Here is a 13,559-nt window from a genome sequence, read left to right as displayed (position 1 = left end):
ACGTCAGGAGACCCATAGGTTGATGCTCGTATCCTGTAAAACCGTGTATCCTTTGATTTGAATGTGTTGACCATAGTCCAATATATTTTGGGGGAACCATGAAACTGGAATATATGCCAGTTAGAGTGTAATTACTTGTTAATATCTTCCAGAATGCACCCCTATCATGTGTCGGCACACTCACTCATGAGTGCACTCATATCGCCTCACTCACACTCACGTCTGTGAGTGTGAGTGGACGTGAGTGTGAATGCGAGTGAGTGTATGTGAGTGTCGGTGGTCACGAGTGTGAGTGCGAGTGAGTGGTTGTGAGTGTAAGTGGAGATGAGTGTGAGTGCGAGTGAGTGAATGTGAGCGTGAGTAGAGGTGAGTGGTGAGTGGACATGATTGATGATTGGACGTGAGTGGCAATGAATGGATGCGAGTGGTGGGTAGACGCGACAGCGAAGTCGGTCGCGTATTTTTTGCGACAGCGATACCCCCTTAGCTATGTTCATGTTGTTGACAGCTGAGGGAAGCCAATATTCACTACTGATGGTGCTCGAGGCATCATGCCGGTGTCTTTGGACAACCGAAGCAGAGGATTCCGCTGGCACGGGAACGGCAATCTTTCGTTGCATTTGTAGTTCACCACTGGCACGGGCGCAGACGCTTTGCAGATGCAGTGAGCTGCTACTTGTTTTTTGAGATTCTTTATCGAATTCCGCATTTCCAGTCCTGGAAATATAGACAGGTGTATCTTGCCACGCTCCCTGCACGGCTCGATCACATATACACAAGAGTTACAATGCTTACTGCTGAAACAACGATCGTCCGCTTCTTGGCAATAACTACTGTAAGAAGGGATCTTGAGTGCTGCAGTGGACTCGGGTTTTTTTCTGGGCCCAGGTGTGCGCATTGCAGAGCTCTGCTCTGGCCATAATTTGTTGATTGGGCCGGACCCACGCGAAAACCTGACCTACTTGGCCCAGCTATTCAACTGCACAAGCTCGGCTCAGGCCCGAAAACGACGCGATAACCAAGTGCGCTTTTCGGCAATGCCAGAGGGTTCTTGTTTCTATCATGTACCTGAAGGCGCCCAGCATCACAAATCAAACATGTGGTTTTTATTTTTTTTTTATGCATAGCATCAGACATGGTGATGTCTTTGACGCCAAGAAGATATCCAAAATGGTAATATTTTATGTTTTAATTTGCGCCAGAAATTATTGTTTCGTGCTGATGGTGGTAGTGAAGTTCACGGTGCTGAGCATTGTTTGAACCGGTACGTACTTGCGTGAAGAAGACAGGACACAAAAAAGGAACACACTTTGTTGTGTCCTGTCATCTTCGCACCAGCACATACCAGTTCAAAGATGAATCAACTCGCCGAAACAAGAGCATTACTTGTGCATTGTTTGCCGAGTCCGGGTTCGCGATAAAGAAATGTCCACTGGGTTTTTTTTTTTCCTGCCCTCCGCACAACTGCAGAGAAGGGGGTGAGTCACACTTGCCATCCAGCTGGATAAGGGCAGCCGGACAGCGGAGGATTCCGAGATTACTGCAAAAGGTCAAACCCTCTCCGGGAACGCTTACATCAGGTCGCATCCCACTATACACGTTCTCGCGGCAAGGCCGACCCGCGTCTCGTCACGTGGCTTTTGTCCCATGTCTATGGCGGCGCGCGTTGTCAGCTTGAGGCGGGGTCAACAGGACATTGCCATGCTACTGCAGGCATGAAGACAGTGTGTAAGTGAGGGTACTGAACAGATGGTGACCAGAGGTTGAAACGACTTGCACCGTGGGAAAGCGAGAATGTTCGTGAAACTCGTGGGAGGGAGGGAAGGATGCTCTGAAATTTTGATGATGGAAAGTGTACTGTGACGTAGTGCAAGTCATGCACACGCGCCTAGCCGGATAGAAGCCGCCCCCATTTCTGTTATCTAACCGCTTTCCTATATAACCGCTCGCCTTCTTGAATAAAGCGTCATTCATGCACCATGCTTCGTCGTGTCCACATGGTGTCAGAAGTGGCCGGTTAGCGACCGCGCAACGCAACCGGGCAACGTAACCGACGGCAGAAGCACGGCAATCCGGGAGGCCCGGGTAATTGCATCGGACCAGAGCCATGACAGACGCCGAGCAGCACGTCCCCCAGCCTACCGCCCCCGTCACTTCGCTGCTGCCACCACCGAAGGCCCTGGATACAACGGGAGATGTCTGGCATAGCTGGGAAGCATGGAGGCAAGAGTTCGAGCTCTTCTCAACTGCAACCTACCTGGACCAACAACCGAAAGAGGTACAGGCAGCAACCTTTCTCATCAGTATTGGAGAAGACGCACGCAAAACGTACAGCACTTTCGTATTTGATGCTGGAGAGGATAAAAGCGACATTGCCGTCCTGAAGCGAAAGTTTGAAACGTTCTACAAACCAGCACTAAACCTAGCTTATCACGAGTTTCGATTTGGAAAACGTGACCAGAAGGAAGACGAACATTTTAACGATTGGTTAACGGAGCTGCGTGTACTAGCAAAAAGCTGTGAATTCGGCGAGCTGGAAGAACGCATGCTAAGAAGCAGAATCATTCTGGGAATGAGAGACAAGAAACTTCAAGAAACGCTTCTTTCAGAAAATGCTTCCTTCACCAAAACTTGAAATTTGTCGAGCTCGGGAACACGGCAAAGAGCAAAGTGAAGAAATACACTCCAGCAAGAACCGTCAAGTGGAGGTCAATGCAGTCTTTCAAATGCAAAGTCGCTGTAACAAATGTGCTCGCGTTCACAAAAGTGCGACATGCCCTGCTAAGGGACGCACGTGCTTAAAATGTGGCAAAAGAAATCATTTCGCAGCTGCGTGCAAAACGAAGAGCGCGAACCTCTGCGTGAAAGAGCAAAAAGTGGCGTCACTAGAAGCGCATTCAGACGGACAGACAGATAATTTCTGGTTGAAAACTTTATCGCCAAGCAGCAAGAAAGACGACCGCTGGACTGCAATCGTGAAAATAGAAGAAACGCCAGTTGCCTGCAAGCTTGATACAGGAGCCAATTGCTCGATCATATCACGTAGCCAGCTGCAGAAGATAACTCAAAAGCAACCCGAAAACTGCGCTGTCGGGCTGAACACATTTTTTGGTTTTCAGAAAAAAGCAACGAAACGTAGTCACCTTCATGTGACCGGACCCGAGGGAACATTTGAAACAACATTCTTCGTAATGGAAGACGACGTATCCCTGACTCTTAGCGGCTCAGTCGCCGAGAAGCTGGGCTTGATTCGCCGAATTGCTTCACTGGAGCACCAAGAGATGTACGACGTAGTCAAGCCGTATGAAGACGTCTTCTCCGGATTAGGCGAGCTCAAGGGTGTCGTTTACCACTTGAAGCTCAAGCCAGGTTCCCAAGGGGTGGTCAAAGCAGCACGCCGGATTCCGTTCGCAGTCGAGGACAGAGTAAAAGCGGAACTGGACCGCATGGAAGCAGCCGGAGTAGTTTCCAAGGTGACCGAGCCAACCGAGTGGTCCAGCCACATGGTTACCGTCATAAAGAACGCCAAGGTACGCATATGTCTCGATCCATCTGATTTGAACAAAGCGCTGCTGAGGGAACATTATCTTATGCCAACGCTAGAAGACATTGCACCGTCTCTGTGTGGAGCACAATACTTTTCGACTTTGGATGCCGCTACGGGATTTTGGCAGATAAAACTGGATGAGGAAAGCTCCAAAATTTGCACAATGAGCACTCCGTACGGTCGTTACAGGTTCCTACGTATGCCTTTCGGCATTTCTTCGGCTCCCGAAATATTTCAGCGCGCCATGCACAAAGTACTAGAAGGTCTCACTGGCACAGCAGTCGTAATGGACGACATTCAAGTCTGGGGTCGAACTAAAGAAGAGCATGACGCAAATCTTGTCAATGTGCTGACAAGATGTCAGGAGCACAACTTGAAATTGAACAAAAAAAAGTGTAACTTCTTGCAGGAATCCGTCAAGTACCTAGGCCACGTGTTGACGCGCGACGGGTTGAGCCTGGATCCAGGGAGACTGGAAGATATTTTCCACGTGCAGGCCCCTTGCAACCGGAAAGAGCTACAGACATTCTTGGGTATGGTGAACTTCGTTTCCCGCTTCATTCCTAATATGTCAACGCTCACAGCATCGCTCCGAGAACTTATGAAAAAAAATGCTGCATGGGTTTGGGAAGACAGACATCAAAAAAGCTTTGAAGCACTGCGCGAAGCACTAGCAGCGGCTCCCATATTGGCATATTACCAGAAGGGCAAACCAATCACCCTATCTGTAGACGCCAGCCAAAACGGAATTGGCGCTGTGATAATGCAGGATGGACACCCCTTAGCTTACTCATCTCGCTCGCTGACAGAAGCGCAGCAAAGGTACGCGCAGATAGAGAAAGAGATGCTAGCAATCGTCCACGGCTGTGAAAAATTCAAGGACTACATTTTCGGGCAGCCAGAAGTCATTGTGGAATCTGATCACAAGCCGCTCGAAATGATTTTCAAGAAGCCATTATGCCAGTGCCCTCTCCGCCTGCAGCGTATGCGTCTAAACCTGCAAAAATACCATATAAATGTCAAGTATACTCCGGGAAAACAACTGTTCATCGCTGACGCGTTATCACGTTTTCCTAATAAAGCACAGCTCGTAGAACATTGCGCGCATTTCCACGTTAACACTATCGCTTGTCTTCAAGCTTCAGAAAGGCGCCTGGAGCAAGTTCTGCGGGAGACGGACCGTGACCCAAGCATGGTGAAACTTCGCCAGTATGCAAGCACAGCGTGGCCCATTGACAAGGCTGACGTCACTCCCAAGCTACGCAGCTACTGGAGCTTCCGCGACGAGCTGCATACTGAATCCGGCCTTGTGTTCTGGAGCAATCGCCTTATCATTCCTGCCAGACTGCGCAGTGAGGTACTGGCTTCTCTTCATGCTGCGCACACAGGAGCAGAAAAAATGAAGGCACGCGCCCGAACCGTTGTCTTCTGGCCAAGTATAAACAGCGATATTGAAGAAGTCGCTCAACGCCGTCAAACATGCCAAAAGTACAAATCAAGAAATGTGCGACTACCGCTGTTAAGTCACGAGATACCAACTCTGCCCTGGGAGTCAGTAGGAGCTGATATTTGTCATCACAACGGTGCCGAGTACTTAGTTGTTGTTGACTTCTACTCTTTCTTTTTTGAAATCAGGCTTGTGCAAGCGCCGTCAGCCAACAAGGTTATTGCAGCATGCAATGACATCTTCGCAACACATGGCTTCCCAAGGCGACTTTGCACAGACAACGGACCACCCTTCAGTAGCCAGCAGTTCAAGGATTACGCCGATAAGATTGGCCTGCAACACGTCCGGTCTAGTCCGTACTATCCCCGCTCGAATGGAATGGCAGAAAGAGCAGTACAGGAAGCTAAGAAGCTGTTAAGGCGGTTCCGTTTCGGCAGCACTGAGTTTTGTGCCGCATTGCTTGAGTGTCGAAATTCACCTCGGGACTCTTCTCTGAAGTCCCCTGTGCAGAGGCTCATGGGCCGACAGACAAGAACTCTGCTTCCTGTACCAGCCAGCCACCTACAGCCACAAACAGTGCCACCCAAGACCGTGCGACGAAGGATAGAAGACATCAGGAGCAAGCAACGCTGCTTCTACAACAGAGGTACACGGCCTCTTCCAGAGCTTCGCACTGGCTCGACCGCAACTATGTACAACGTGCCCTCAAGATCGTGGTCCCCTGTCATGGTCGTACAGCGGGCTGAGACTCCTCGTACCTACATCGTCAAAACGGAAGAGGGTCAACAGTTAAAGCGCACAAGAGAACACCTCAATCCGGCTCCTCCTCCCTCGTCTCCAGACCACGAGACTCCCGCGCCGCTGCCAGCTGTGGGAGTCCCAGACACTACAGGGACATCCGAATCTACACAACTCCGCAGGAGTGAACGGAAGCGCCAACCACCACGAAGATACCTGGCGCCTGAGTTCTAAAACTCTGCTTGTTTCGACGATAAAAAAAAAAAAGAGAGAGAGAGAGAGGGGAGATGTGACGTAGTGCAAGTCATGCACACGCGCCTAGCCGGACAGAAGCCGCCCCCATTTCTGTTATCTAACCACTTTCCTATATAACCGCTCACCTTCTTGAATAAAGCGTCATTCACGCACCATGCTTCGTCGTGTCCACATGTACATATTTGCACAATGACAGAAGCCAACAGCCACAGAAACCAAGGGGCACAGGGGATTTTTTTTTAAATTTATTTATTTAATTTTGTGGTGTTGATCAATTTAGAATATTACTGAATATGTTATCAGTGATAACATATGATAACATATTCATTAATATTCTAAATTGATCAACACCACAAAATTAAATAAATAAATTTAAAAAGAAATCCCCTGTGCCCCTTGGTTTCTGTGGCTGTTGGCTTCTGTCATATTTATAACGAGCCCCTCATTCCCCTTCCCTTGTTTGCATATTTGCACAATGTTTGTCGAGATGAGTAATCTTCTTTCCAAAATTATTCATTGGCTGTGTTGTCCTTTCCCAATTGTTGATTGGTGATGTTTTCCTTTCCCAATGATTTATTGGGTTGATGTTTGTGGGGTTACCGGATCGGTTATTGTCCCCACCGAGGGCGGGGACATAGGTTTTAAAAACAGCTATTTTGGCGGGACGGAGGGCTGTTTTCGTCGCGTAAAACTACGAGTCAGTCGAACCTAAATAAGTTTTCTCCTTGCTTGTACCTTTCTTTGTTTTATTACTTGTTAATAAAAAGTTAACCTATCCAGAAGTGTCCTCTAGCAACGTGATTGAGCAGTATTGAATCTGCAAGACGTCAAGCACCTTTCAATAATATTCAACGAAATTCCCCTCCACCAGATTGATAGGGAAACTCAACTGTGATGAAACATTGCGGCGATTTTCGGCTCTGGATATGAGGTGGCAACCAAATTGGCCGCACCTTTTTGTTTTTGGTTGGACGTACAGTTCAAACTTAATTTTTATGAACTCGAGAAAGGGATATAAAATAGAATGTCTCTGACTATTGTCACCGTTTTGCTAGAAAAAAAAACTACAAAAGAAAAGCAGTACAAGTGAATTAAAGCTAATAAGAATCAAGATAGGGTGACAGTTTCGTTTCGCCTAAAATTATCGTGCAAGCGAGTGCTGCAGTTCAAACAGCCAATACCGATAAGGCAGCGAATAATAAACCGTCCGATGGGCGCCACAGCCAAAAATGTGACCAGAAGAAAAATAAGGATGAGGAGGTCAACATTTTTTTATCTTCTTTAAACCACAGTTTTGACGTATTGGCATTCAGTGAAACTTGGTATGCAGATACTGCCGACATCGTCCACTTCGAAGGATACAGGTGCGAAACAATGTCTAGAAAAAATAAGAAAGGCGGTGGAGTTGCACTGTACATTAAAAATAATCTTTCGTATCAGGCTATGCCTGAGTACAGTTTCTCAAGTCTGCACTATGAGACGCTTTTTATCAAAACAAGTGGTTTTGTGTTTGGTGTTTTTTATCGGCCCCCTTCCGCGTCTATGCAAGAATTTTGTTAGATATGCTGTCTTCTGATAAGAAACCAATTGTAATTATGGGTGATTTTAACATAAAAATGTTGGAAGAATCACCGGCAACAAATTACTTTCTCGACATCATATCTTTATATGGCTTCTCTAACATTATTAATGTGCCTACATGTGTTACTGGCTCGAGTGAGACCCTAATTGATTTATGCCTGACTAATTACGATGAACAGGACCCGACATCAGGTGTCTTGTTAAGCGATTTTAGTGACCACCTGTCAACCTTTTGCTTTATTCCAAGATCGCGTGCACAAATCACTGCACTTAAATGCTTGGAAATTACGGTTCAGCCTACAACACAGGAAAAAATTCAACACTTACGAAACTTTGTTTCCTCTGTAAATTGGAATGACTGTCTTTGCGAAATCGACCCTGATGTAGTATACAATACTTTTATAGAAAAAATAATAGAGTTTTACAATTGCACTTTTCCTATAGCAATCTTAACCAAGTGCAAAAAAGCACGAAAACCTTGGATTACTTCTGATTTAGTAAAGCGCATAAGAGCCCGAAACCATCTGTTTAGCAGATTTATAAAAATGAAAGATCTGTCAACTTTAGAACAGTATAAAAAAGTTAGGAATAAATTAGGCTCGGACCTAAGAAAATCTCGAATTCATTACTACAGTGGAAGGTTTTCAGAAATTTACTACGATCCGCAGAAAACCTGGCGTACTGTCAAGGAACTTCTGCAAAGATTGCAAACACAAATCTCGCTTGAAATGGAAATAGCGGGGGAGGTCCTAAGAGGTGAAGCTCTTGCCAATGTAATGAACGAACACTTTTTAACTTCTGGAAATTTTGATGGGGCTGACTCTGGACATTTTGAGAAATACTTAGAGCATAGGCTAGCAGATACGATGTTTTTGTCTCCAACTAGCCCTGCAGAAATCTGCAGCCTAATATATAGCTTAAAAAACAACTGCTCCTCTGGTTATGATGGTATCAAAGCAGCACCAATAAAAGCAATTTCTGACTTGATATGTGTTGTGCTCTGCCGTATAGCAAATCTTACTTTAACAACAGGCATTTTTTCCAGAGAAAATGAAAATAGCAAGGGTGGTTGTCCTTTACAAAGGCGGCACGGTGAACGATCTTGGAAATTACAGGCCAATTTCAGTACTTCCTCTGTTTTCAAAAATCTTTGAAAAGGTTATTAATTCTCGGATTACTGGTCATCTACAGAAACACAACTTGATATGTAGCAGTCAATATGGGTTTCAGAAACATAAGTCAACTGAATCTGCCTTACTTAGTATAAAAGAAACACTTATTCAGAACATAGAAACTCATATTTACACCCTGGGCATATTCTTAGACTTCAGCAAAGCGTTCGACTCCATTAAACATGACATACTTATTAAAAAACTCCTGTTTTATGGAATACGAGGTATTTCCCTTACACTACTAGAAAGTTATCTCTCAAATCGTTCCCAATATGTCGTTGCCAACAACATTAAATCTGAACTAAGAAACATAAAATATGGTATACCGCAAGGCTCCATACTGGGTCCTATGTTATTCCTTCTCTATATTAACGACATTGTATCAATACCAGGCATGCCAGAAATCATTTTCTATGCAGACAACACAAGCGTTTTCTTTTCTACACCTGACTTATCAACTGCAGTTGCTACTATGAATATATGGCTGATGAATTTGTCACAGTGGCTTGCAGCCAACCAACTAGCACTCATTGTTAATAAAACCAAAATATATTGTATTCTCTTCTAGCAACAGACCAATTCACCTCGCTAATCTGATAATTTTTCAGTATCGACCTTTAGAGCGCGTTACGCAAGTAAAATTCTTAGGTGTACAATTCCACGAAAATCTCCGCTGGACACCACATATTCAGCGCATTAAGCGTACCATAGCACAATGCATTAAAATGCTCAACAGGCTTCGCCCATTTCTACCGCTCCGGCTCAGGCGCCAGCTTTATTTCAGTGCAGTTCATTCAAGGTTGCGCTATTGTTTGCTTACCTGGGGAGTCACTGGAAAAGCAAATCTTGAAAGCCTTTTTTTATTGCAAAAGAAATCTATTCACTTTATTGAAAATTTATCAAGATATGACTCCATATCTTTCTACTTCAGCAAAAACCAAATACTACCTATACAAACATTATATTATGGCCGCCGCGGTGGCTCAGTGGCTATGGTGCTCGGCTGCTGACCCAAAAGACGCGGGTTCGATCCCGGCCGCGGCGGCTGGAATTTCTTTGGAGGAGAAATTCTAGAGGCCCGTGTACTGTACGATGTCAGTGCACGTTAAAGAACCCCAGGTGGTCGAAATTTCTGGAGCCCTTCACTACGGCGTCTCTCATAGCCTAAGTCGCTTTGGGACGTTAAACCCCATAAACCAACCAACCAAACATTATATTATGAGCGACTGTCTCAGGTGGCATTCTTGGAACTCGTAGCCAATCGTCAACAATTTTTTTCTAAATACACGACTGATCAAACACAATACGAGTTCAGACGCACAAATATACAGAAACCAAGAAACAGAACAAATTATGGTAGGCAGTCTTTAAACTGGCAAATCCCAAACCTTTTGATCTCCCATCACGAGTTAATTAATATTATGGAGAAATCTTCCTCTCTCTTTGCTTTTCGTAAGTGGGTGAAAATTTATTTTCAGGAAAATGCACTATAATTTTTTTTTCTGCTTACATCTTTCTATTGATCGCACATTTGTTTTATTTTTTATGTACACAGTTAGTTTCTATACATATGTGGGATGTGTATCTTCTCTTGCACTGCTCTGCTTTGTGTTTTTTCTTCTTTCTTTTGTTTTTCTAGGTATAATATTAGTTTCCATACGTATCTTCGATCTATGCTCTAGCACTGTCCTTTCCTGTTATTTTTTTAGATGTGTTTTCTGCTTAATAAGAATATAATGAATGTTTATATTAGGAAGTTGTGTTGTGCAAACATTTACACTGTGATCATTATATTGTTTATGTATGTGTATGTATGTGCCCCTTGCTGTTGTGTTCGAGTGGCGTTTAGGGCCCAGTCAGGCGGATTGATTTTCGCCTTTTGCCCTCTGCACCAAGGCACTGTGTTGTCTAAATTTCTTGAATAAGAGAACAGAAAACTGAGGGTGGCGGGTGGAAGGAGGGCCAGGAGCGTTTCATAAACAGGTCGAAGGGTGCCAGTATGTTCGGCACTGGACAGTGCCCGTAGAACAGAAAAGAGTTGAAAATTTAGCTCCCGCACGCTCACCCAGAGTCCCCCCAAAAAGGCTTTTTTTTTTTTGTGGTAATGAAAAGGCTCCCGTCAGCATCATGTAAGCGGAGCTCTGTCGCCGGCAATTTTAGCGGGTGGGGGCTGCCCTGGCAAGTCAACCACTGCATACAAGTTTCCATGTATGTGTGCAAGGCGTGGTTCTGATTTCTGGCTCCTAATTTTTGTCACTGTGGGAGTGAAATCGAAATGAGCTTGTGAAATGCGATTTCGTTTATTTTTAATGTTTTCAGTGAAGTAAGTGGATTAACTTCTGTTTGCACGCATCGATTTCAGCCATGGGCGTCCGGAGGGGGGGGCAAGGGGGGGCGGTTGCACCCCCCTGGAAAATCACTCACTCGAACCGTGAGTGATGGCCGCACACCAGGGGCGGTGGTGCGCTCAGTCAAAAGGGTAAAAGCAGCCCCGCATGGTCACATCTGCGAAATGCCGCGTCCGGGCGTGCGTCGTTCCGCCGTTTTCAAACCACGCCATCGTTAGCTCTACTGAAGGGCGACCTGTTCCAGACATACAGCGGCACCGGCGAGCATGTGTTTCGAGCCGCCTTGAGATGGGTGTCTGTTTCTTTGATCTCTAGAGAGATAGCGACACGGAGGCAGACAGTGCACGGGGCATCTTGTTTTCGCCTATGTCGTTACGCCGGTCACCGATGAATTCTTAAGGAGGGAAGGACAAATCAGCCGTGTCCACCCCCGCTTTGTCGGGCTGCTCAGGGGCAAGCGGGCGATGAGTTGGTGCCGCCGCCGCTCGCTGTCTCCTCCGATCCACGTGTAGCGCAGTTCGGTAGAAGCGCCGCTTTCAGAATCTCCGGCAAAGGGGATTAGCTGCTTTTGTTCACGGCGACGCAGTCTCCCGAGGCGCCCCCACACCAGCGTTCTTTGCGTCTTCTGTGAAAACCAGCGCCTTTGGTCAACGCAGCCCGATGGCGCCTGCCTGGCTCGCCTGTCACCTCTGGCTGGGCCTCAAATCACAACAGCGCCCATGTACTGTGCGTGTCAGTGCATGGTAAAGAGACCCAGGTGGTCGACATTACCCGGAACTCCGTACTACTCCATCCCTCATAGCCTGAGTCGTTTTGGGGCTCTGAACCCCATAAAAACACAAAAACAAATTTTCCGATCGGAGTGGCGAGTGTCCCTTCCCCTCGGAAGTTGCGCGGCGTTCCTTTCACCCCCAAAGTGCGCATTCGGGGATACTGCGGCAAGTAAGCCCTCGCACGTGTGCGCGCCTCTGTGTTTGTGCTTGGGTGTTTTTAGTGGCCGGTTGTCAGCGAAGCTGAGAACAACCAAGACAGCGGACGAGAAAACGACGAGCGGCGAGCAGTGTGTGTGGGGTTGCTCGACTGTGCGGATGCGCGAGCAAGATGGAGCGAGGTGTATGAAGCTGCGAGCGTGCATTTATCTTGTAAATAAGTTTTCGTTGTATATATAGTCATCTTTTGTTTTCAACGTACGCGTTCAACAGTTTTTCCAATCAATGTGTATGATGAGTGTGCACCGAGAGCGTGTAATGAAGCACAGAAGTGAATTTATCACACGTGTAATTACGCAATTCGCCCAGAAAAATCCGAGGCGCCTACAGTTGCTGTTCAAGGAAGACTGACTGAGTGACTGTAGTTGCGTGTTTGCGAACATATTGTGCTGTGTGCTGGTCATCAATCCGGGTGAGTCGAGAACCCGTATGCAGGAAGACTGAGCACTCTTCTCCACGAAGTGATATAGCATCTTTTTGCATTTTTTATTAATTTTAGTTGTTTCTTCGTTGACAAACTCCAATGTACCTCTCCTAGCCGCGCTTTAATTTGCTGTTTGTAATTTTTCTTTCATGTGTGCATTTTGTTTAATTTTTATTTATATATAAATAAATAAATTTACTCCGCAAATAGCGCCTTTTTGCTACGAACATACCCCCCCCCCCCCCCGGGGCACCAACGGGGCCCCCCCCTGCAAAAAATTCTGCGGACGCCCTTGATTTCAGCAATCCTACGCACACTGATATCTCGACAGCATGAGGTATCCTTTGAACCGGATACTACGATTTCCTCTAAGAACTTCTGGATAGCACTTTTTCGCAGTAAAGTCCGATCGTTTCAGAAAGGCATGCACTACAAAATGGCTCACAAGTTACCTGCATACGCATTCTTCCGTGAACGACGTTGGATAGTAATCAGGTGCAATGTAAGCACCCCTATTGCCAAGTGGATGCGCACGTTGCTTCCGCATGCACTGGTCTCAAAAACACCGTGCCGGTTTGTAAAACCTCCTTCAGAAAGGGATTAAGTGCAATGCAGAAAGCGTTGTGCGCTGTAGACATGTCCACAGATCGGTCACACATAGTAGCTTGGGAGGTTTTGTAAATGGTCTCCTAATGGCAACTTCCCCTAGCATCGTTATTACGCGGGGAAATCCTCTACTTGCGGCCCATTCCAGCCAATTTCCTTTCCGTGAGGAAATCATTCGATCGTTTGAAAAACACGCTCCATTTTCCATGCCGCCAAAAGTATTCATGGTCTCTACTTGACTCCGATGTGTTTATGCAGAGTCACAAAACTTCATTGTCAAGGAAGACCAAATGTCGGTAATTAGACACCATCCAAGACTATCGTCAAGGCAAACTCAGTACTGTGACTTAGACACCGTCATATGTGCACGCACAAGGGAGAAGGGCGCCCCCCCCCCCCCCCCCCTCGCCATTGTCTAAGCCTCCTAATCGCCAAGTCTGCGCCATACATGT

The 13,559-nt window shown here is 46.3% G+C and overlaps 1 protein-coding gene across 1 annotated transcript; it reads left to right on the top strand.

Annotated features, from left to right (window-relative positions):
- Positions 1-453: 453 nt before the first annotated feature.
- Positions 454-6,002, top strand: LOC149366428 (uncharacterized). The gene is made up of 2 exons (XM_089558851.1): positions 454-2,278; positions 5,183-6,002. Exons 1-2 carry the CDS (start codon positions 2,196-2,198, stop codon positions 5,964-5,966), a joined length of 867 nt encoding a protein of 288 aa, XP_089414977.1. The 5' UTR covers positions 454-2,195; the 3' UTR covers positions 5,967-6,002.
- Positions 6,003-13,559: the final 7,557 nt, after the last annotated feature.

This window comes from Amblyomma mixtum, chromosome 1 (genome assembly GCF_055824585.1).
Source record: "Amblyomma mixtum isolate Tamu chromosome 1, ASM5582458v1, whole genome shotgun sequence".
NCBI classification, from domain to species: domain Eukaryota; kingdom Metazoa; phylum Arthropoda; class Arachnida; order Ixodida; family Ixodidae; genus Amblyomma; species Amblyomma mixtum.
Note: the sequence above shows the minus strand (reverse complement) of the source record. Positions and strands in the feature narration are given on the sequence as shown.